Below are 21,710 nucleotides of genomic sequence, written 5' to 3'. Positions count from 1 at the left end.
TATAAGAATCATTAAAAGCAAGTGTAAATAATATATAGGATGTTATATTCTATAAAATTCAGTCAACTCCAAGCTGTTTATTTTGAGAAAGTAGTTTATGAATAATTGATTCTTAATATGTTGAGTATTTCTTTATATAAAAGTTGTTTTATTGGGTTGCTTGTAACGTTAGTAATTCGTATCAAGATAATATCCTGGGTTGGTCACAAATAATTTTTCTAATTTCTTTCTACCAAATGTTTGATAAAAAAAAAGAGTTGAATACATTAAACTGCTATACTGTTAATTTATTTTTAGATTTTTATCTGGAGATCACGTATTGCGTGTTGGTAGGTAAGTATACTATACTGCGACGGAATTGGTTCTTTAACTAATTACTTCAACGTATCCACAGTAATAAAAATATTTCTGTATAACAATAAAATCGATAAAGATCATTATATCGAAATAACACAATAGGAATATTACCATAATGCTTCCATTATAAAGAAAAAAATAATAAAATTTTATGCTATATTTTATCCCCAAAAAGCAATACAAGTAAAGATATTTCAGAATCTCGAATAATTTACCCAGTAAATGCATCGGTACAACTGACGGAATATAAAAAAAGAAGAAGTAAAAAACTCAACAGCTATTAACCTTGTTGAAAATGTAAGCTGTTCTAATTTCAATTTTTTTAATGTTTCGTATAGGTTCTAATCCTCAATTTATTTCTTCTACACAAATTTTAGAATTTCAATTTTAGATTGTATAACGACATAAATAGATAAATTGAAAACATTTAAACATAGAAAGAATACCCCTAAAAGGCTGGCAGAGTGTTTGTGGAGCACAGATTTCTTGTTCTGAACGTGTTCTGAATACGTCGAATGTATCTTCGAACCCGGGCAAGGATTTTTAATTCAACGCGTGCGCATTCATCCTACTTGCCATGTAATGCTTACAACTACAACATCTAACATATCTGTGTGTCTATGTATTTGTAATTAAAGAACGTTACGTAGGCCACAGAGCTTGAAAATGTCAAACGAAAAATAATAAAGCATTCATGGATTTAGTTACCGCGAATATCGCTATTATATACTTTCATTTGTATAAAACGCTGTTTTAAAATTATAAAAAATATCCCGTTTCATCAGAATTTTTGTTACCAAGGAAATCATTATTAAATCCCAAAATGGGAACTTGTGAAATGACAGATTTATTTTTAGGTATCCTTCAAGTATATTGCTAAAAATACCAATTAATTAAGTGTTATTTCTATGATTCTATGATTATAAATAGAGTATAATTTATACATAAAACCTATGCTTGAAATATCCTCAATGAAAAATTATTGAAATTTTTACAAAATTCTTCATGTCATTATACTATCCATTCGATATTCAATCGTGCAATTATTTCATAGATAATTAGGTACAAACCTGAACTGCGCTTATTACTTAAACAGAGAAGATGGCGCTGCATACTTATAACTTCATTCTTGTTTAATTAGGTTACCTAGTTAATTGTTACTAACTATTGAATTTATTTCGATGTCTTCTTTATTTCAATTATCGAAATGATTAGGAAATTAATTCCAAGAAGCAAAACCTGAATGTTTACAACAAACTTCCAAAAGACTTTTTTAATGGTCCCGGTGCCGTTTTGATTTAATACCTTTTAACACGATTACTCTACTATATATGGTCACGCTTTGTAGTTACAATGGAAATAGAAAGAGCATAACTATAAAAACAAAACAGAAATATTTTCCAACTTCATACGATGATCTATAAATGGAGAATTTACCTCATATACGTGGTGTTTTTATAGGTTAATTATTTTAAAGATGGAATCGATATGCAGAAAGCTGATATAAGGTAAGTGATAAGTAAAATTATATATGTAATAATAATATTAGTCATATCGACGAAAGTATTTCCTGCCAAATAAAAGTTTCGCAAACTGTTGCTTACCAATAATGAGTTGTTTAAAATTATAGCCTCTTAAAACATACTTATCTTAAAACAATAATCGTTAAAATTATTTTTAGTATACAGTGCGGCACTAATATATTTTTAATTTGGGAGACTCATAATCCTCATAACATATACAAAGCATATCAAAAGTAGATTTAACTTTAATAAAACTAAATTAATAATTATTTTTATTATATTGTTGGGAAAAATAAGTAAGTTGGTATTTGTATTAACAGTATATTTTGAAGATTATTATTTCTAAGCTTGTAGCTACTAATCAATGCTTTTGATACTATTATTGTATTATAATTGCAACTTTTAATGAAATTTGTTCAATTCTGGCTAAAGATGTCATTGAAAGTTTCCAAAGAATATTAATTTGAAAGCTAAACTCTATCACAACTAATGATTCTAATTTTTTTTTTATATAAGATCTGTAAAATAGATCAGTAAAAGGTTATTTATTGCTTGAGTCCTAGTCATTGCCAAGGTCATGGAGTCGTTAACCAGCAAATCTTGTGCTGAAGGCTGGTGTTACCACAGATTCACTTGTTGGCATTCCTTAATGATGAAAAGAAATAGATGATGATGAAATAGAAAAAAAGAAAGGTCCTGACTCTGTTTTACCGATATTACCATTACAGGTGCTCTTCCGAGCCGTTCAATATAATCCCACACTTAGAGCAAGACCTACTCAACAGGCAGATGTGGCGCATGAAAACAGAGCTTGCGTGCAGGCGCCCGTCAATTTATCGGGACTTTTTTCTTTGGAGAAGTGCAAGTCTGTGGAATCAGCTACCAAGGCACGAATACTACAATCTACAGAAGTTAAAGATCCATATCCACTAGTATCTCCACGTGCTAGGCACCACTCGAATTACTCGAGTGTATTGAAGTCCCTCTTGTGCTTGTTTTTTACGTAAAAAAAAATTACAGACGACTAACACAAATTAAAGTCCAGAGTCGCTTAGTTTTGATGCCATGGGCTCTAAAGTTGAAAATTACAGTCTTCAAATTCAAGATTAGATTATTTGGACTGTCGTTTTGGCTTTACAACCGCAATGAACATAAAAGTATATTTCTTGTCACATTCTACATCCTCCAAAATATGTAGACCCAATGTAGGCTATTTCTTTGACCCACTTATAGCTTGCTTGCAGAATTGGCAGTTGACTTTCTCTGCCGATCCTATCATAAGGTGGTTTTTGACGAGGCAGTGGCCTCTCAACACCAATCACTATAGTTATTATCGTTTCTGGGTATCTAGAGAAGTGTCTCAGACTTTTTGTAGGCCTGAAGTGTTTCTCCAGTAAGACTCCATCTGATTGTTTAGCAAATTAGTAACCTCAACTTCCGCGACTGACGATTCTTCCACATTAAGATGTATTTGGCCGTAGTTAAAATATATATGCTTGATTTTCGTATTGGATTTACTGAATTTACTCCTGGAGTAGTTCGCAAATGACTTGGAACAGGCCTCAGACCCACAATACCAGTCCGAACTTCGTGCTTTCGAATGAAAGGACCATACTTTTGTTTCGTAATGTATTTAGCACCACAATCATAACACAAAATAGTCCTAGGAGAACGACATATCATAAAATATGACCGTTTCTGCCACAATTCCAACATGCAAAAGAATAAGAAACGAAAACATTATAGTTTGACGAGTTATTAGATGAAACATGGAAGCAATTAGGTGAAGGGATTCATTTTTGGCCGAGAAGAAAAAATTCCTTCAATTTACTGGGTCATATCGAGAATTGGGAACAAAAGGAGAAGATAAATATGAAGAAGCAAGAGAATTGAACATGTTGATCATCATCTCTGTCAACATTTATTTTATTAACTCGCTTAATTCAATGAGTTAACTTCGATTTTACTCTCATGGGGCCACATTAGGACTTTGGTCCAAAATATGGAGTCGCTGCCCTCTTCGTTGCCTGGTGGCGTGGAATCTACTGTTAGCTAGTACTTTTCAGAATTAGGACGTATATTCAATAGCCTTCGAGGCCGCTAAGTTACTGGGGAGATTGTATTTTGATCCTCGCTCCTTGCGCTAGCTTCAAACATCTGTATTCCAGAGAGATGAGTTTCTGAATATGTTTATTGACCCAAGATTGGTAGCTATTGATTACAACTTCTAATTGATGGCTTTAAAAAAATGTAACTTAATAATTCGCAATGGATTATTGACGCAAAAAACTTTATAAGTTGACTTAAGTCAACTTATTTCTTATTAAGTTGACTTAAGTCAACTTATTAAGTTTTTTGCGTCGTCAAGGACATCGATACACTTTCAAAACAGTATCAAAATGCGTCGTTTACTATATAGGGAGAAGAAAAAAATTATTTCCTTTGTCTACTATACAGAGTAGATAGTTTATGAGTTCTATAACGGTCATGAGTGTTTTATTCACTTCCGGTATTAATAATTTGTTCAAATTTTCTAAAAACATTTATTAAGTAATACTAAATAACCAGGATGAATTTTATTAAAATCACACGAATCGTTTTAAATTTAAAATAAAAAAACTATTTCAAAATTTCAATTTCAAAGCCGCGTGGCTTCTAAACTAAATCATTTAAACCGTAGTAAATTTACTGGAATCAGTATATTTTGTTCTGAGAAATTTTTGGAAGACCTTGTATGTTAACTAAAATAACGTTACTTTAAATAAAAATATCAATAATCATCATAGATTTTCATTTATTTTTATCTAACGAATCCTTGTACCTACCTTGATTGTTCATGTCACAAGTGCTGGTATAAAAGTCGAACATGAAGAAAAAAATTTCGCTTTTCGAAAAAAGCGCATCGACGATCTCACACGCGTATTAAATCCGTAACGGGAAAAGAAGGAAGTCGTCGCGACGCTTCGATCAACAGACGCCAACTGTATTCAGAAATCGGCGTCTACCGGCTATCAACTAGTGGATTCCGTTGGAGGTGCGCCGAATAGCTCACAAGATATACACATACAATTACCACCTCTCTGTTCGAACTTTCCAGTTTACCGCAATTTTTTATCTTTCGCGGCACGGGTCTGTCTTTGAAATCTCTTTCAAGTGATTAGAAAAATGTATGAAAATATTCTTTGAAGTAAACGGTTATATTGATAGTATGTGTAATTAATATAATAATAAATATTTAATAATTATTTCATGTAAACTGACAAAAAGTGGATGTAATACATGTATGTAAATCTGAACATTTTTATGTAGAAGAAAATATTTTTTATTTTGAGTCTTGCCGCGCTTAATGCTGATAGAGTAGAGACCGTTTCATGCGACTGTAGAAGTAGAAATTGTGAGGTTAAAGAAGTTGACGTTTTGTACTGTTTGAACTTTTCAGTTTGCCGTAATTTTTTATCTTTCGCGCCACGAGTCACTCTTTGAAGTAATTAGAAAAATGTATGGAAAAATTTTTATAGGAAACAGTTACATCAATAATATATATAATAAATATTTAAAAATGATTTCTTGTAAACTGACAAAAAGTGGATGTAATTCACATGTATGTAGAACAATATTTTTATGTGGAAGAAAATCTTTTTTATTCTGAGCTTTGCCGCGATTCATGCTGATAAAGTAGAGACCGTTTCGTGTGACTGTAGAAGTAGAAATTGTGAGGTTAAAGAAGTTGATGTTTTGTAAATAGTATAAATAATAAAAGTCAAATATTCATTTTATTTGTTATTTCTCGCCCAATGAATAAAAGAAAGAATAACAAAACGTGTTGGAATCAAACATTTTTTTAATTTTACCACCCGGATTTCCTGAGTTTCTTCTTTTAACATTTTTTGTTACGTGACGAATTTATTCAACTGGCTTGTATTCATTAAAAAAAATCGTAATGTAAACAAACCCTATTATTTCTAAATCTTTTTGTGTCTCAACTCAGTAAATGTTTTCAAATTCAAATCAAATATTAGACAGTTTAATTGCTCTAAGCTCAATAATTAGTGTGTGCTATATTTTATCAATACTTCGTAATAAGGTAGATAAAAACTTCGAGAAAATAGAAGATTTTTGTTATTTTCTACCATCAGGTGAGTTTTAGCTGTCCTCATATATACATGTGTGTTTGTAGATAACAGGATCTACATACAACGAAATATGGTTAAATGAAAATGATATTCATGATTTATTTAACTTATACAAATACAATATTAAGGTAGAGGAGGCACTGGGGGCGCTAGGTGTCGGCAAACGCAGACGCCTTCGCCAAAAAACCTGTCCTAGTCTAGGTTTATCTAGAGAAAACGTACTCAAAAAACTTTATGGAAAACAAACAAAGCCATTTCACTTTTTTCTGTTTCTTCTCACATATTACAATGTAAATGCAAACTGATACAGTATATTTTACTAAATAATTTGGAAGAAGTATATCCAAATGTTTACATAACAATTGTGAACAGCGAAAAATGGGCAAGACAATGTTAAACCTGATTGAGGTTGCTATCCTCATGTGTAGTTATGTGAGTTTCATCCAATTTTGTTTACTACATTTTCTCTTTCTGTCACCTTTTTCCATATTAAACTTATCTATTGCAGTTCTTTATGTTCGTACAGCTCAGCATCTTTTCCTTCTGATATATTGTAATTAAATACTTGTCCTGTTATATTTACTACTGGTTTCCATAACCATTGTTACGTCTATTTTTTCTTCTACTGTTATGTTCCAAAGACATTCATAACTCATCCTATTTGTCCAAAAAATTTGAATTTTCTTGATCATCTTTCTATTATATGCCCAAGTTTCGGCCTCATATAATAGATTTTACATTGCTATATAATAGTCTTAGTTTCTTTTGCACTAAATAAAACAAAAATTAAGGTCCGCATTACAATAACGAAACCAAAACTAATATATACAAATGAGAATTGGGCATTAAAAAAGAAGATAAGATGAACACACCTGATATAAAGGGGAGTATGTGAGACAAATGTAACAAAGAACAAATGCGATAAATAATAGAAGAAAACAGTTAAATTGATATGTACACATTTATAAAATGAAAACAGACTTAAAGAAAAGTGACGGGAAAAGGAATTTAACTTAACAGGTAGGCTTAGAAGAAAGTGAATACACCAAAAAAGAGAAATAGGGCATGTGAACACTCACCTGACACCTGAAAACAGACATTTGAAACAAACACAAAACAGCTGTATTGGTATGTAGATTTATAAGAATGAAGACATGAATAGATAAAGGAACTGGTCAAAAAAAAATGAGGATGGTGGCAAAAGAAATAAGACAGTGGAAAAAATGGGAACAAGATTGACCTAAATAGAATGAAAGAAAATAAGTTGTAAAGTAAATAAAAAAACATACACTTTGTTTGTAAAAAATTGTATATTTCAGTTCTAAAACTTAGAAAATATAAAACACATATTAAAAAATCAATGTGAAGTTTCTAGAAATAAAAAAAACCAGTCTAAATAAAAGTATTGTAGAAAATAAAATTTTAAGGTTATAAGAATTCCATTTCTCTTTCTATTCCTACAAACTTCAGTTGCTCAGTAGGTCCATATCTGAAACAATCCAAATGAAGATCAACTACATTGAAAAAAAACAACGAAATATACCTGTAATCAAAGAATAATTCCTCTCCTGGCTGAATTGGTCTTTTGGCAAAAATCCCAATTCTGTGATCACCATTAACCATCATCACTTTGGCATAACAATTTGGATTGATCGAATGGTTTGCAAATCTTATTTTATTTCCTTTTCTTGTAGCATCCACCACGAAATCTGAAACACAACAAGTCAACAAAAATAAAACTCCAAAATTTTCTTCAATGTTACCATTATTCAAGTTAAAAAGAAAACTGCACATGTATTTATCGTATACTTTTCCCCTTCTATCTGCTTCATCTTGAGAAATTATTTCCCCGCAATATTCAGAGATGAATTCGTTTTTCTGCGCACTGTCTTTTAAAAATATACCCCAACCTGCTACATCCGACGGAGCCATCAACAAATGTTTATCTGAAACAAGAATTTCACAATAATAATAATAATACTAAAATAATGAGAGATATCTAACTTACGTAGTCCTCTCTGAACGCTTACATTTTTACATGTAATCTTCGTATTGTCAAATTGATCAGCACCACAAGTTTGGCAAAGATCAGGATCACATTCTCTTACAGCCAAATAACAAGGACATTGTTTGGTGTTACACTGTGCCTTGCATCTACAACCAGGGAATCTATTTTGACCTAAAACATAAAATTATTAAATAGCGTCGGATTTTGGAAATTGTTTTACTCTTACAATCTGAACTGCAATTACAGAATTTCTCGCAAAAGTTTTGGGCACCGATGCAAGGGCAGTTATGATCACAGTTTTGTCCAGGATGATCACAAGGAGTGAAATTATAAACGTGATTACTATTAGAGTCTTTTTTTAGTTGAATCTTACGGCAGTGCATTGACCACAAGCGATGCTTTTTCTTCTTTTTACGAGGAGGAGTATAATCACGTATCTGTTCTTCCGAAGAAATATCAGCTGATTCTTTTTGAGCAAAATGATATACCTGAAATTCGAAAAATACATTCCTAATTCAAAACGCATAAGAGGATTGCAAATTGTGAGGCAATTAATTCTATAAAAAGAAAATAAGTTGTAATAATAAAATCAACTAAATATATTTAGAAAAAAAAACTATAAAAGCTGAAGTTTACTACCAGATATAAAAGACTATATGAAGAAATCGACATTTTATCTAAAAATTACTTACAATTATATATTATTATAATCATGTAGGGTGAGATCAAAACACATTAAACATTAAGGAACAAGTTCAAATATGGATAATATGAGGATTTGTGTCGAAAATCATATTTAAATGAAAAATTTTCTTGAATAGTTAGGTTCAGACCTATTAACTATAAATAAATCTTTATTTAGAACCACTGGAGTCAGTCTTTTTTGAGTTTATAGATATCATGCATGAAGATAATTGGTTTTAGAATCCAATTCCCACTGATTCCCTTATTTGTAGAGCTGCTGATTTTAAGCTCAATAAATTCCATTAAAAATATATTTTCATTTGAATTTTAGTATCACGTTGAAGAATATATGAATCAGGATTTTTTCTAACAAATATTTTGTAAATTCCCTGATCAAATTCTAACTTAAGTCATTCTATTGTTACTATTGGCGAATCCTTTCCAATAACTTAATTATTTTCGATAAAAACGAGCCTATCAGAGGTGAGCAGCTTTGTACTGTATCTGAACCTGTTTGTGATTGACCTTTTTGGTATCAGATATGACGGACTATTTTTCCAAGGTCACGTCAAAATCTCTCATTAATAACCAGTTATGATCCAATAATCCCAGTCTGATAAAAAAACTAATTAATCTATCTGAAAGTCACTAAAGACCAAATTCCTAAATATTAATTCATAAGCATTACATGAGTCTTTCCAACGAATTTACAGTACATCATCAACTATAATGTTTTATATTTTTATTTATGAAGTTATAATTGCAATAACATTACATTGTTGCAATTTTAATATACAATAGACAGGGAGACCTCAATTGATACACTATTGTACTAAATTGTCAGTGAATAATTAAATTACTAAATTATAAAAGCAATCAAATATTTTTTTACTCACTTGTTGGCAGGTCTTGGTTAGCATAATTTGAGCAATGGCACAATAATTATTGAGGAAAACCTTATGAAGAACTCTAAAGAGACTTTCATCGGAACCAGTCCATTCTTTATGATCATTAGCTCCCATCAACCCTAACAAACTGAAGGATGTCGTAGTGGAAACGGGATCTGAATTATCATTATCTAAAAATACAGGAAGCTATCATACCTTAACTTTATCTTTATATCAATTTATTACCTTTGTATTTATTACTATCGTTACTATCTTCTGAACTAGCTTCATTTCCAGAATCCACACTTTGTTGTTTGCATATTTTTCTCGGATTAGTGCCGACGCAGTTTGTTTTTAATTCATTAGAGGTTTCTCCAGCTGTTTTAGACACTTTTGCTTTCACTTCTTTTTCCTTCTCTTTTTCAGATTCTTCTTCTAGTTTAGCTTTGGCAGCCATCGTTTCTTTTACAACATCCTTAAAAATTATTCAATTAGAGGATTTGTTATAAACATTATAATTGAAAAATTTACCAATAATAAGCAGCAGTCAGCTCCACATGGTTCAGTGAAAGGTTTTAAATCAGGACCTCGTCTTTTTTGTAAGTTAGGTCCAGGATGACAAGCTTGCAGTCCTTATTTTTAAATTAAAATAATAAATATCACATCCATAAAATTAGAGTTTGATGAAAAAAGCAATTGGAGACAAGATTTATTATATTGGTTTATACTAGTTTCATTAAAAGTAGCAGAAATTTAAAACTATTTGATTAAAGAACGAAACCATTTATTGCCCCCAACTGCCTCTTGGTACTAATTTCTCTGTAGTTATTAAAAAATTCTTATTTTAAATGAAATGAAATTACATTTTCTGAATTATTTTATTTATATCCTTTACATGAATAACCTCAAGATTAAAGATTCCCTAGATACACAGCCACATAACATTAATCAACTGCCACTGATAATCCTTCTATATATTTCTAAAAGAACAATGAATTGAATTGAGATTGGGCTAACTAAAAACTGAGGTAATTTCACCATAAAGAAAATTTCAGAAGAAATTAAGGTAATTGCCAGAGACAAAACAGCAATGACAGAATTATAGAAAGACTTCGAGTCCCAATTTTATGCTTTAAAAAGGACACAAAGAAGATTTATTTATTGGCAAACTGCGAAATAAATTGTTTGCATTTGACGTTTGCCCGCTAAAAGAAACTTTAATATGCTAAAGTGCAACATTTCATAATACATTCAAAGGAGGCTTTAAATGTATTATGAAACCGGTTGTAACCATGTTTTTTTATAAATTCGCACTAACACAAAATACCACATAGATCACTCTGCAATGGACCCTTCTTGTGTATCAACATTGTATCACATCAATGTATTGAAGAAGGATTGAGTATGAGGTAGTACCTGCTACAAATCCATTTTTCTTCCCTGTGGAAGTAAGACTTTTACTTTACCAAAGTTGTATACTTTGTTAATTGTATTTTGTACAATATAACACCATTAAAGACTTATTTATTATTATTGTGATATTCAATTATTTTTAATATAAAATGTGAAAAATCTAGCTGTAATCTCCCATTGTTCAGTTTATTATTGTTTTTAGGTCATTCTACTTCATTTTTTTAATAATTTGAATAATGGACTTTGAAAGAAAAATCAACAGAACAAGAAATTTCAAAACTTTACAAATAAACAAACTGGTTTGAAATTTGAATATTTTTACATCATGGATGCTAGAACCATTTATTATTTTTTTTGTACTAGATAATGTTTTCACTAAATCTCCCTTAACAGTGTGTATCTAAAAAGTCTTTAACCTATGGTATTGGTAAATGAAGTGAAACATGATTTCTACCTATTACCTTTACCTTGCTGTCCTAAGTACGTGGCAGCATAAAAGCAATAAACCTCTTCAACAGTTAAAAATGAATTTTAAAACAATCAAAATAATAAAGGAAGATACATGGTAAAATATTTAGAATTTAAAATCTATTTTAAACATCATAGATTTCAATTCAATAATTGTTATTAAAACGAATGCTTACTATGTAAGAAACAGTCGTATTTGAAGCATCTTCTACAGAACAAAGTATGGAATGAATGCAGAGTTTGTTCTCTAGGTACGGAAGCAGCATTAGGCCCATCAATGTTGGGTGTACATTCTGGAGGTGCATTTGGATCAGTTCTTTCAGTCAGTTCCACATATCTATAGAAGAATAAAAGAATAAAAGCAAATAATTCACTTAGAAGAAATATTTACTTGTCTCTTAATTCTTCAGGGCCACCTTTGTCGGGGAATTGTGAGGAAATAGATTGAAAAATAACAAAATTTGGAAAATCCATATCATCTTTCTTCTTATCTTTAGTCTCTTCTCCTAACTTATCTTTCTTATCTTTTTCTTTGTCTTTTTCATCCTTCTTTTTGTCTGTTTTACTATCCTTTTCTTGGTAATTCATTAAAGCATGTACCAATTCGACAAAAAGTTCATCGTCTATGAAGCCTGACTCTCGATCACCATGGACTTTTCCATCATAATTTTTGATTAATTCTTCGATAAAAGTGCCATCTTGATCTAAAATTTCATCTCCCATGTATGGTATATTATGTAAAACAGTCTCGTCTTCCACCATAAAGTTCTGTTGGATTGGAGCCCATGTGTACATTGTTGGAATAGGAGTTACAGCATTCATAATTTTTATTGAAACCACTTGAATATCGCCTTAAATTAGAAAATTTATTATTAGTTCTACAAATAAACAATTAGTTGTTTTAATTTACCTTCATTTCCTATAACTTCAGCTTTTTTCATGCAAGCTGAATGGGTTGGTAATTCTGGAGTGCTACCCCAAAATGCCTTACTTTCAACCCATCGTTTTTGTTCTTCACTGAGAAAATCGTTCATTCTCTCTCTATTTTGATTCCAAGCCAATTTAACATCATCGGCTCTTTTGTACCTTTTAAGTTGCCTTAATCTCATGTACTCTTGCTTTACACGCCTTTTCCAATCTATACCAACCTTTGCTTTAGCCATTTTCACAAACTATATTTCTTTTCAATTGAAATTTAGGTTTATCATCAATATTACATTACTGTTTCTTAAAACAATTTTTAATTGTAGATAAATGCAACTACCTAGAAATTATCATTGCTTAAATTAACCGACTCTCAAAGGTTAAAAAAAACATATTAAATACCCGTTACAACTAATAATATACATTCATTATGCTAACGATCCCCAACTACTTCGTTCCCTCCCACTAAAGAAATAACCTAAAAATATGCGTTTTTGACGTATCGTCAATCATTTTTCTTTCTTGTTGAGTAGTTGTAGTTCGATGGTGTGCCCAATTTTAAAAAGAAGAAGTCGAGAAAATAGCTAATTAATAGTTAGCAAAAGGCACCAAAAGAGAAGACGTTGTTTTCATTATTGTTAATGCATGTTTTATTGTGCTTGTTGTTTAGTACATCAGTCATTCACATTTTGAAATGGCCGGGGTGACTAACGTACTTGAAACGGTGCGCGAAGACGATTTCGTTGAATATTTCATATTTCCTCATTTAGAATGTAATGATGAACAACAACAAGAAAAAATTTTGACAGCGATTTTAAATAAAGCAAAAAAAATCATTGATAAATACGCGAAAAACTACTTGTGGCACAAAGACGAATTCCAATTATCAATTAGAATATCGACATCCAATTTTTTAAATGAAATCGAAGGTCAAAAAGGTAAATATTTATTATTTACATTTGCTGGTACTTGATTCGACTAAATTTTTATTCAGAAAATCTTCCACCACACCTTTATGGTGTGTCCCATTATGGTGATAATATAGAAGATGAATGGTTCATGGTATTTCTTTTGCAACAATTAACAAAGGAATTGAATGAGTGTATTGCTAGAGTGCATGATGTAGATGGGGAGTTTTTGTTGATTGAGGCTGCTGAATATTTACCCAATTGGGCCAACCCAGAAACCTCTCAAAATAGGGTAAGACCTATTTTTTCAATAATTAGCAATAGACAATAATAAATACTGATTTTTTTGTTTTATACTATAGGTTTACATTTATAATGGTAAAATTCATCTTATACCTCAAGATTGTAGTAATACTGAGATCAAAGTCAGTGAAGCCATTTTTGCTATAAGAAAAGACCCTTCAAAAACAGTAGCTTGCCCAGAGATACAATCCAGCATAAATACAAAGCTTGAAGGTTATCCTGAGAAATTAAAAGACAATATCCATAATGCAATAGTTTTTATACCCATAGGAGTAGCTAGAGTTTTAAGAGCAAAACCGAATTTGATATCAGCAGCAGTTCAAGCATTCTGTAATAGAGATTCTATCGATCTAAAAGCTTGCAGAGCCATGAAATACTTTCCTCCAGAAAATCGAGTTAAAAGAAGTGTAGTTTTTACCAAATGTTTATATGCCATGCTAACAAACAGTAAATATCTTCCAGATAGAAGAACAGGTTGGAATTTACCTTCTTCTACCTCAAACGACTATAAATCTCATTTGTTGGGAGTAAAACTTGCTTGTGGTTTTGAAATTTTAGCTTCACAAGCAAAACCAAGTACTGATGTTGATTCTGATAGAGGCTGGCAGAATTATTTAAAGAGTTTAAAAGATAAAGGATATTTCCAAGAGTACTTAGAACATTCTCTGGGTTATAATAATTTACTTAACAAAGCTAAACAATATTATATGGAAAACAGAGATTCCATGCACTACAGCTCCTCAATAGGACAAGATATTTTAGACTTGAGCCGGAACTCAGATATTGGGGTAGACGATCAGATGAATCTTGTAGATGATGATGATTCTTGGCTCAATATTAGCTCAGAAGAATTAGATAAGATGCTGCAAGAGAAGTACGGACAAAAGAAGATATTTAATGTTAATAATAATTCAGATGCTTCGGGTTTTGCTGGAAAATTAACCAGTTTTTTGAACCACGTATCAGATGTGGATGGAGCAGAATTTCCTACAGAAAACGATTCTCCTGTTAGACCTCCTAGGCGTAAAAACAAAACAAAAGTATCTTTTTCTAACGAATCTAAAAAGGAGGAAACTGCAAATCCCAAAATTAATTTTGACCCAAATTCATTCGCTTGTGCTCTACAAAACATATTAAATTTTGCTATTCCTGAAGACGATTCTTGGGATTTAGAATCAGATTCGGATATGAGTGAATATGAAGAAGACAACTATGTAAAAAATCAAACTTATGAAAGTGGAAAAGATAAAAACAAATTACAAAAATATATGGATGAAATGGATAAGGAACTAGAAGGTACAACTATTGGTCAAAGCTTTGAAAAGAAAAAGAATGGAGATAGTTTTGATGATATAGAGACTTTCAAACCTGTAGACATTAACGTCAATGCTTTGAAATATATTTTGGAGAGTTATAAAAGTCAGATGGGAGAGGCAGGTCCTTCCAGTAACATGCTAGGACCGATGGGAATTCATCTAGATCCCAAAGACAATGCAACTGTTGAATGAAAAAAGAATTTTACCAATGTATCAAATTATCTCAACATGAGACAAGTATTGGATTATATGAGCCATATATTTCTGGATAATGTGAAACTTAGTTTGTAGTGCCTTGTGAAATGTATAATGTTTTTCTTTTTCTGCAAAATTGTGTGAGAATTGATGAACAAAACTTTTTTTTAAATTCATAAAGTGAACTATATCATACATAATTTGAAGATACCATCAAGGATTGTCGTTTCAACAAATATCTGCAAAATTAACTCGGGATTTTATCAAGGTTGCCATATAGAATACCAAGATGTGTGTTTTTTATAAGTTTAATTTTTTATTGGTAGATTTTTTGCCGGGCACTAATATTACCATTTAGTATAGTTGTAATCTGTACTTTTTATAAGAGATTATGTGTAATGTATTCCGGAGGTTCTTAAATGTTGCCAATGTATTGAACTATAAATGGAGGAGATCCAGCAATGAAATTAGATTTGATGCGGCTCTAGGCTCTGTTTATCGCGCCGCCCTTGATGTTAAAAAATGAATTTTATTAATTTTGTTGCAATGTTTTTATTTAAAATAACTTTATTTCGTTATAATATAATTAATATTAAACAAATTTAAGTATTAATCAATTTTAAAATTTCTTTTTTCCTATCTGTGGTCCATGTAAAAATATCAATTATATCATCATAATCAAATTCTTGGACAGTTGAGTTTCAATAGACAGTAACTCATTAAGTCTACCTTGAACCATACGTGCACGTAAATATAGATTTTTGCTCTTTTCAAAGTAGAAAAAGATATTTCTCCTGAACAATTCGTAGCCAGAATACTCAAAAAAACACTTGAAGCAACTTCAACATTTGGGTAAACATCTCAACAGCTAAGTGAATTCAATACATTGCATATATTTTGTACATCTTCTGTATTTGCTTACGAATCTTTGAAGTTGATAATGTAAATTGATACATTTGTTTCCTAATGTTTATTCCAAATTGCCAAGATAATTGCCGACTAGTTTATTGGCAAGATTTTTCAATTTGTTTCAGAGCCGGATTAAGCTAGGGGCTTGGGGGGGGCTATAGCCCCAGGTCCAAGAGGGTTTTTTTGAGGTGTCGATATCACAAATTTTTCCGGGTTTCCAAATTCCTTAAACATAGATTAAAATTTTGGTAAAAATTTTCATATGCACATTATACCCTGCCAATTGCACATTACTCAGAGTATCTAAAATAATATAATCAACATTGGTGCAAAAAAAGGTATGCTTTCATTTACTTGCGTCTCATCTGGACTCAAAATCCTAGCTCTTTCTTCATATTCAGAAAATTCTCTCTCTCATGTCCCGAAGAAATAGAGTGAACTATGGATCTGCATATCTGATAAATCAGCTTGAGATTCTTAAAGCTTTTTACTAGCAGCATTATATCGATTTAAAATTGCATAGTCAATGATGTATTATATTCATACTTACCGTTGTATAATATCGTTCTTTTTTGCAATTATATATGTCTGTAGTTGGTCTTGTGAAGAAGACAATCAATCATATATTTCTGTATTTAATTTCGTTTGATAGAAGAAATGGAAATGATCTTAATTAAATAGTTGGCAGGTTTAAAACAGTAAAATTGTGGTATTTTATTTGAAAACAATTTTGTTTAAAGCTATACTGTGTTTATTGATGATGTTATTACATGTGATAGCAAATGGACATCATTTATAAACATGTCTAGTGATATTAAGTATAAAATTTATAGTCTTGAAATAGATTTCGATCAAAAGTATATTTTTCTATCAGAACTAATGTAAACAAATTTAAAATAATAATAAATATATTTTGCTATATTGTTTGAAGTATTTTAAATTGGAAACTATGCTATATTTACATAACACATATAATATACAAGTGAGAATCAAGACATTGTTGTGTTGTTTAAATATCAAGTTTTAAAAAAATCCTTCATTGGCAACATTTACCAAATTTCTCTCTAGTTATATGTGTAGCTTATTAAAATATGTATTTGTAAAATATTTAGGAAAACAGGGAAGTTTGTTGAAAATTTTGACTGTTATCTTTGTAAACAAAATTTTATCTGTTTGTATTCAAATCTAGTCTTGTTTGCACTTTTTTTGTAGTTTTAAACTGAAGGATCCCAATAAATTCCATCAGGATATAAAACTAAGTATTTTTTTAAACTCTGGATATTTTCTTTTGTAAAAAGGTAAGAAATAACAATGGCACAAAACATGAATTTTTAATTTGTTCATAAATTTATTTTTATTAAATAATAAATTCAATTTTGTCAAAAAATTATGTTTTGTGATTAAATTAATCTAATTATCGCTTTTCTATTGAAAAATGCCAATTTTCTTTCAGTTCGATTTTGTCTAAAAATTAGTTTTCTCAGTTTAATTTGGCCAAAAATTGTTTATTCGTGTTTAAATTGTTTACAAAACAACTATTTGAGTATAATGTAGTTAAACAATCCTTTGATCGATTTAATTTAGTGGAAAAATCGTTTGCCCAGTTAAGTTTGATCAAAAATTATCTTTAAAGAGTTTGATTTTGACAACAAATTACTTTTATTAGTTCAACTTAGTGGAAATAAAGCTTTTTAGATTTAATTAATAAAACATTGTTTTTCCAAATTCAAATTTGGTCGGAAAATTGCTTTTCTTACTCCATTTTGGTCAAAATTTGGATTACTGAGTCTAATTTTGTCCAAACATTCCTTTCCCAACTTTTGATATTTACCACACAATCACCTGTAAAAAAACAGATTCCAGCTGAAAAATTAACATTTATTCTCTTATTTGAAGTTTTACACGAACAATTAACAACATTTTTGACAAAATGATGAAAAGAAACAAACAAATTTATTCCTAATTCAAGCAAATAGTTTACAGTGGCTTGAACCACTTTGGTATATTTTCTGTAGGTGTAGGTATTTTCCTTTCATGAGTAATACCTGAGCTGGTACTTGCACCTTCATTTACAACTACCATAGGTGTGACTTTTGTCATTTCATACGTATCAACATCCTCATCCATCACATTACATTTCCTTGTATTTTCTCTCCTAAAACACAAAGACTGTTTTCCTTGGCTATATTACTTAAGGATTTTGTTTTTCCAGAAAATGTGATAATAAGTATTTATAAATCTCAATACAATTTATAACATACCTAATTTTTGCAGCAGCCAAACTTGCCACAGAGTTACTAGTAAACTTGTCTTTTAAATCTTTTCTAAGAAAGTATTTTGATCCCTGTTCGTAAGTACCAAAATGAATTAGTGCCCCTGGCACAAATCCAAGCTCTATTAGTCTCTTACTTTCTTCTAAAATACATTTTGGTGGTGTTGAATCTGAAATATGAGTTAATACTAATGCTGGATTTTTTAAATAATTCTACTAATACTCACAAACATAAAATCTCAACGATTTATTTTCCAAATAATCTCTAATGAATTCAATAACATCCCTTATAGTATCTGATGGTGCAAAAGTTCCTTGCAATACAACTCTTTCAGGAAACTTTATCCTTATAATGGTTTTCTTATAAATGCTCAAACTTCTCAATTGTTTTTTCGATTCTTCCAAATTTCTCAAATTTGATGTTAAAAGTGGACTATTCTCTATGTTGTGAAGTTCTTTCTTGACATCCTTAAGTAACTTTTTAGCATCATCTATTGTTAGATCAAAGAAATCATCAGGAAGGTCTTCACTGGGTACTGCTGAAGCTGTTTCTGGGGAAAACAACAAGGCATTTCTCTTTCCCAACTGAAAATATGACATGATTTGAATGGTACAAGTTGATAAAGAGAATAAGTTAGATATGGTTTTCATCATTATATATATACATTCATTTGATGTTGAAAAAGATGAGTAAAATTATACTTACAAAGATAATATCATCTTTAATTTCATCTGTTTCCATATTACACTCTTCCTTACATTTCTCAAAACAATCCATATGGTCATCTATTTCTTTCTTGGTACAAACGCAGTTTTCCAATTTTGAAGTCTTCTTTTGTTTCTCTGGAACACTTCTTTCGTCTTTTACGTGTGATGTTAATGTTTCATTGTTTTTTCTCTTCTCCCTTGCAAGTTTGATCAAATCTACATTCTGTTTTTTCTGGATTTTTTCTACTTTTGGTGTATCTGATCTATCTGATTCTGATCCACTGTCTCTCCTAGTCACTATTGGGGATTGGTGGTTTGGTAGAGTTTCTTCTAACGGTTGGAATTTTCTCACATATGGTTTTTCTTCTATTGGTTTTGAAGGTAGAGGTACAGCAACATTGGCTTGTATTTTTAATTCTTCTGGATTTTTATTAATTACTCTAATCATTGCTCTTCCCCCTGTTAAACCTAGACTTTTTAAAGTAACAATTGCGAGTTCTTGACCATATATTTCACGTCTTGTATATATAACTACAGGACTCTTTCCTTGTTCTAAACATTCTGGGTATATTTTAGAAAGAATATTAAAAAGATTATCGTTAGGACTAAAATTACCCGTCAGTCTGTTTCCATTTTCTAAACTTACTGCCAGCATAACTTCAGACTGTAATCTTGTTTTAGTTGCAGCAACCAATTCTAATTGTGCATTATTAGGCAATCCTGAAAATCTAAAAGTTGTTGTAGTATCCAATATTTTATTATGGTGTTTTAAATCATAATCATCAGATTTCAAGTTTTGTTTTTTACAGACTTCTTCCAAAATCTAAAAAAAAAATTCCTGAAATTATTTTTTTAAATTTTCGGATTCTAATATCTTACTTGTAAAATTGTTGTATTTGGGGTACATTTAACTATTTGTCTTCTTCCATTTAAGGCTAGTACACAGACACTGGCTTCAGACATTTTTAAAATTCTATTATAAACTTTTTGGATGAGCCAGCTATATTTACATATTAAACGTCAAAATTAAATTTAACCTATTTAATTGTGAAACAGAACATAATCCTTATATCTATGAAAATATATTGCCTGATTGTACACTGAAGAGGCCATTTATTAAAAGAAGAAGTTTTCGCTGATATTTTGAGTTATGAACTCAAATTCTCTCAAATGTATTCTGTACTTTTAAAATATTTGGTTATTAAGAATAAATCATAAAATAATAATAAATGGGTCTTACAAATTCAAAAATATTATTGATGAATAATAAGTAATCAAATTTTAGTTTACTCTATATTTGACTGAACGTATTGCGCATATTCACAGGGTAAAATAACTGATTTGACGTGTTGAGCATTTTATAATGAATTTAACCTTAAAAATTCAATATAGTTCAAAATGTTTACTAGGGGTGTAGGTCTTAACGTAATACGTATTTTGAGAAATATCACTACAATAGCTGAGAATAATTCTGCAGCTGTGGCTTCATCCTTGGAAACTTTAAAAAATAAGGATACTGAATTAACTGGAACAGAAAGTCTTATAAGTAAACCGCAAAGAATGGAAATTTCAGAAATTTCAAAAATATTAAGGCCTGGAGCTTTATCAAGCGTATACGTTAATAAATCTGAAATTCTACAAGAGTTAGTTAAATTAGGAACCAAATTGTATGTAATAGAGAAAGAACCAGAGGCTATAAAATTGATATTAAGCCTTAAATTTGACGATATTAAAGATACTATTATATTTCTTAAAGATTTAGGAATAGAAATTGAGGATATTGGTAATTTAATAACAAAAAATCCTTTCATTTTCAAAGAAAATTTAGAAGATTTAAAAGTTAGAATAAATTATTTACAGTATAAAAAATTTACTAGTGAAATGATTGTGAGAATTATTAGAAATAATCCTTTTTGGTTATCACACAGGTAAAGTTTTTGTCACCATATTTCCAGACACATTAAATTATTTATTTTGTAGTACTGCAGACATTGATAACAGATTAGGATTTTACCAAAAGAATTTTATGCTTTCTGGAAATGAAATTCGTTCATTAACAACTAAATGTCCTAGACTTATCACTTTTTCTTTAGATAGTGTTAAATGTAATATTTTCTCATTAAAAGAAGAAATGGGTTTTACACCTGAGGAAATGAAATTAATTATTCTTAGAAGGCCACAATTATTTAAAAGTGGTAAATTTTCCAATTGTTTATGTTTAAAAGTATATTCACAAATTTTATTTTTAGGGCGGTATAAACTATTGCAGACATTCGACTATTTACACAATAAAATGAAAATACCCTTGGAAACAATTGTTGAAACACCCGAAATTCTCTCTTGCAGGGAGAGGAGATTAAGGGAAAGACACTTGTTCTTGGTAAAACTTGGTAAAAATCAATATAGTCCCAAAAAGCCGAATTATATTGGATTAAAAACTTTAATTTCTGGAACAGATGCATATTTTAGTACAGAAATTGCAAATTCTAGTGTGCAAATGTATAATGAATTTTTAAAAAGTTTGTAAATATAATCTTTCATACTTTAAAATTTATTTTTATTTATATAACAAATATACATCAGTACACCACAAGTGGTAAAGAAGTCACGAAACGACGCAATATTGTTGAACTTATTAGTACGTTAGATTAACTTCTTATTTTTTTCATCTATCAGAACTAATTGACTAGGGCCGATTCATA

The 21,710-nt window shown here is 30.2% G+C and overlaps 5 protein-coding genes across 12 annotated transcripts in view; 2 read left to right on the top strand and 3 right to left on the bottom strand.

Annotated features, from left to right (window-relative positions):
- Nucleotides 1-4,901, bottom strand: part of LOC130453442 (adenylate cyclase type 2-like) — a 124,941-nt gene extending 120,040 nt beyond the window's left edge. For 3 of the 4 annotated variants that reach the window (XM_056793195.1, XM_056793197.1, XM_056793196.1), the window contains exon 1: nt 4,706-4,901. In XM_056793195.1, coding sequence (XP_056649173.1) covers nt 4,706-4,748 — 43 coding nt within the window. In that variant the 5' untranslated portion in view covers nt 4,749-4,901. The remainder of the gene's footprint in view (nt 1-4,705) is intronic. The other variant, XM_056793198.1, reaches the window with a different exon arrangement.
- A 2,403-nt stretch (nt 4,902-7,304) lies between these two features.
- On the bottom strand, nt 7,305-12,885 carry LOC130453438 (histone-lysine N-methyltransferase E(z)). 5 transcript variants are annotated; one of them, XM_056793190.1, is made up of 12 exons: nt 12,800-12,885; nt 12,384-12,737; nt 11,865-12,324; nt 11,650-11,810; nt 10,124-10,224; nt 9,839-10,067; nt 9,602-9,783; nt 8,248-8,509; nt 8,022-8,192; nt 7,777-7,959; nt 7,557-7,722; nt 7,305-7,502 (listed from the first exon to the last, which is right to left on the bottom strand). In XM_056793190.1, the coding sequence occupies exons 2-12, from the start codon at nt 12,634-12,636 to the stop codon at nt 7,442-7,444; spliced, it is 2,229 nt and encodes a 742-aa protein (XP_056649168.1). In that variant the 5' UTR covers nt 12,637-12,737; nt 12,800-12,885; the 3' UTR covers nt 7,305-7,441. The 5 variants fall into 5 exon arrangements, with proteins under 5 accessions (XP_056649168.1, XP_056649167.1, XP_056649165.1 ...); XM_056793189.1 differs by having other exon boundaries at nt 12,384-12,877; XM_056793187.1 differs by having other exon boundaries at nt 7,305-7,959; nt 12,800-12,864.
- A 13-nt stretch (nt 12,886-12,898) lies between these two features.
- Nucleotides 12,899-16,435, top strand: LOC130453439 (protein ecdysoneless). The gene is made up of 3 exons (XM_056793192.1): nt 12,899-13,335; nt 13,392-13,597; nt 13,668-16,435. Exons 1-3 carry the CDS (start codon nt 13,092-13,094, stop codon nt 15,114-15,116), a joined length of 1,899 nt encoding a protein of 632 aa, XP_056649170.1. The 5' UTR covers nt 12,899-13,091; the 3' UTR covers nt 15,117-16,435.
- A 1,450-nt stretch (nt 16,436-17,885) lies between these two features.
- On the bottom strand, nt 17,886-20,315 carry LOC130453440 (tether containing UBX domain for GLUT4). The gene is made up of 5 exons (XM_056793193.1): nt 19,888-20,315; nt 19,007-19,831; nt 18,528-18,885; nt 18,290-18,470; nt 17,886-18,183 (listed from the first exon to the last, which is right to left on the bottom strand). The coding sequence occupies exons 1-5, from the start codon at nt 19,969-19,971 to the stop codon at nt 18,006-18,008; spliced, it is 1,626 nt and encodes a 541-aa protein (XP_056649171.1). The 5' UTR covers nt 19,972-20,315; the 3' UTR covers nt 17,886-18,005.
- Nucleotides 20,161-21,558, top strand: LOC130453441 (transcription termination factor 3, mitochondrial). Its single transcript, XM_056793194.1, has 3 exons — nt 20,161-20,936; nt 20,989-21,203; nt 21,258-21,558. Exons 1-3 carry the CDS (start codon nt 20,407-20,409, stop codon nt 21,533-21,535), a joined length of 1,023 nt encoding a protein of 340 aa, XP_056649172.1. The 5' UTR covers nt 20,161-20,406; the 3' UTR covers nt 21,536-21,558.
- Nucleotides 21,559-21,710: the final 152 nt, after the last annotated feature.

This window comes from Diorhabda sublineata, chromosome 2 (assembly GCF_026230105.1).
Source record: "Diorhabda sublineata isolate icDioSubl1.1 chromosome 2, icDioSubl1.1, whole genome shotgun sequence".
In the NCBI taxonomy this organism is placed as follows: Eukaryota; Metazoa; Arthropoda; class Insecta; order Coleoptera; family Chrysomelidae; genus Diorhabda; species Diorhabda sublineata.
Note: the sequence above shows the minus strand (reverse complement) of the source record. Positions and strands in the feature narration are given on the sequence as shown.

Excerpts from the sequence above, each read along its gene's own strand:
- LOC130453440 (XM_056793193.1), bottom strand. The coding sequence starts at position 19,971 with ATGTCTGAAGCCAGTGTCTGTGTACTAGCCTTAAATGGAAGAAGACAA. Across the intron at positions 18,886-19,006 it reads TTAAAGATGATATTATCTTT|TTGGGAAAGAGAAATGCCTT; the intron begins GTAAGTATAATT and ends TCATATTTTCAG. Across the intron at positions 18,184-18,289 it reads TTGGCTGCTGCAAAAATTAG|GAGAGAAAATACAAGGAAAT; the intron begins GTATGTTATAAA and ends TTTGTGTTTTAG.
- LOC130453438 (XM_056793186.1), bottom strand. The coding sequence starts at position 12,636 with ATGGCTAAAGCAAAGGTTGGTATAGATTGGAAAAGGCGTGTAAAGCAA. Across the intron at positions 10,068-10,123 it reads CTGACTGCTGCTTATTATTG|GATGTTGTAAAAGAAACGAT; the intron begins GTAAATTTTTCA and ends ATAATTTTTAAG. Across the intron at positions 9,784-9,838 it reads CGATAGTAATAAATACAAAG|ATAATGATAATTCAGATCCC; the intron begins GTAATAAATTGA and ends CTGTATTTTTAG.
- LOC130453441 (XM_056793194.1), top strand. The coding sequence starts at position 20,407 with ATGTTTACTAGGGGTGTAGGTCTTAACGTAATACGTATTTTGAGAAAT. Across the intron at positions 20,937-20,988 it reads CCTTTTTGGTTATCACACAG|TACTGCAGACATTGATAACA; the intron begins GTAAAGTTTTTG and ends TTTATTTTGTAG. Across the intron at positions 21,204-21,257 it reads GCCACAATTATTTAAAAGTG|GGCGGTATAAACTATTGCAG; the intron begins GTAAATTTTCCA and ends TTTTATTTTTAG.
- LOC130453439 (XM_056793192.1), top strand. The coding sequence starts at position 13,092 with ATGGCCGGGGTGACTAACGTACTTGAAACGGTGCGCGAAGACGATTTC. Across the intron at positions 13,336-13,391 it reads TGAAATCGAAGGTCAAAAAG|AAAATCTTCCACCACACCTT; the intron begins GTAAATATTTAT and ends ATTTTTATTCAG. Across the intron at positions 13,598-13,667 it reads CAGAAACCTCTCAAAATAGG|GTTTACATTTATAATGGTAA; the intron begins GTAAGACCTATT and ends TTTATACTATAG.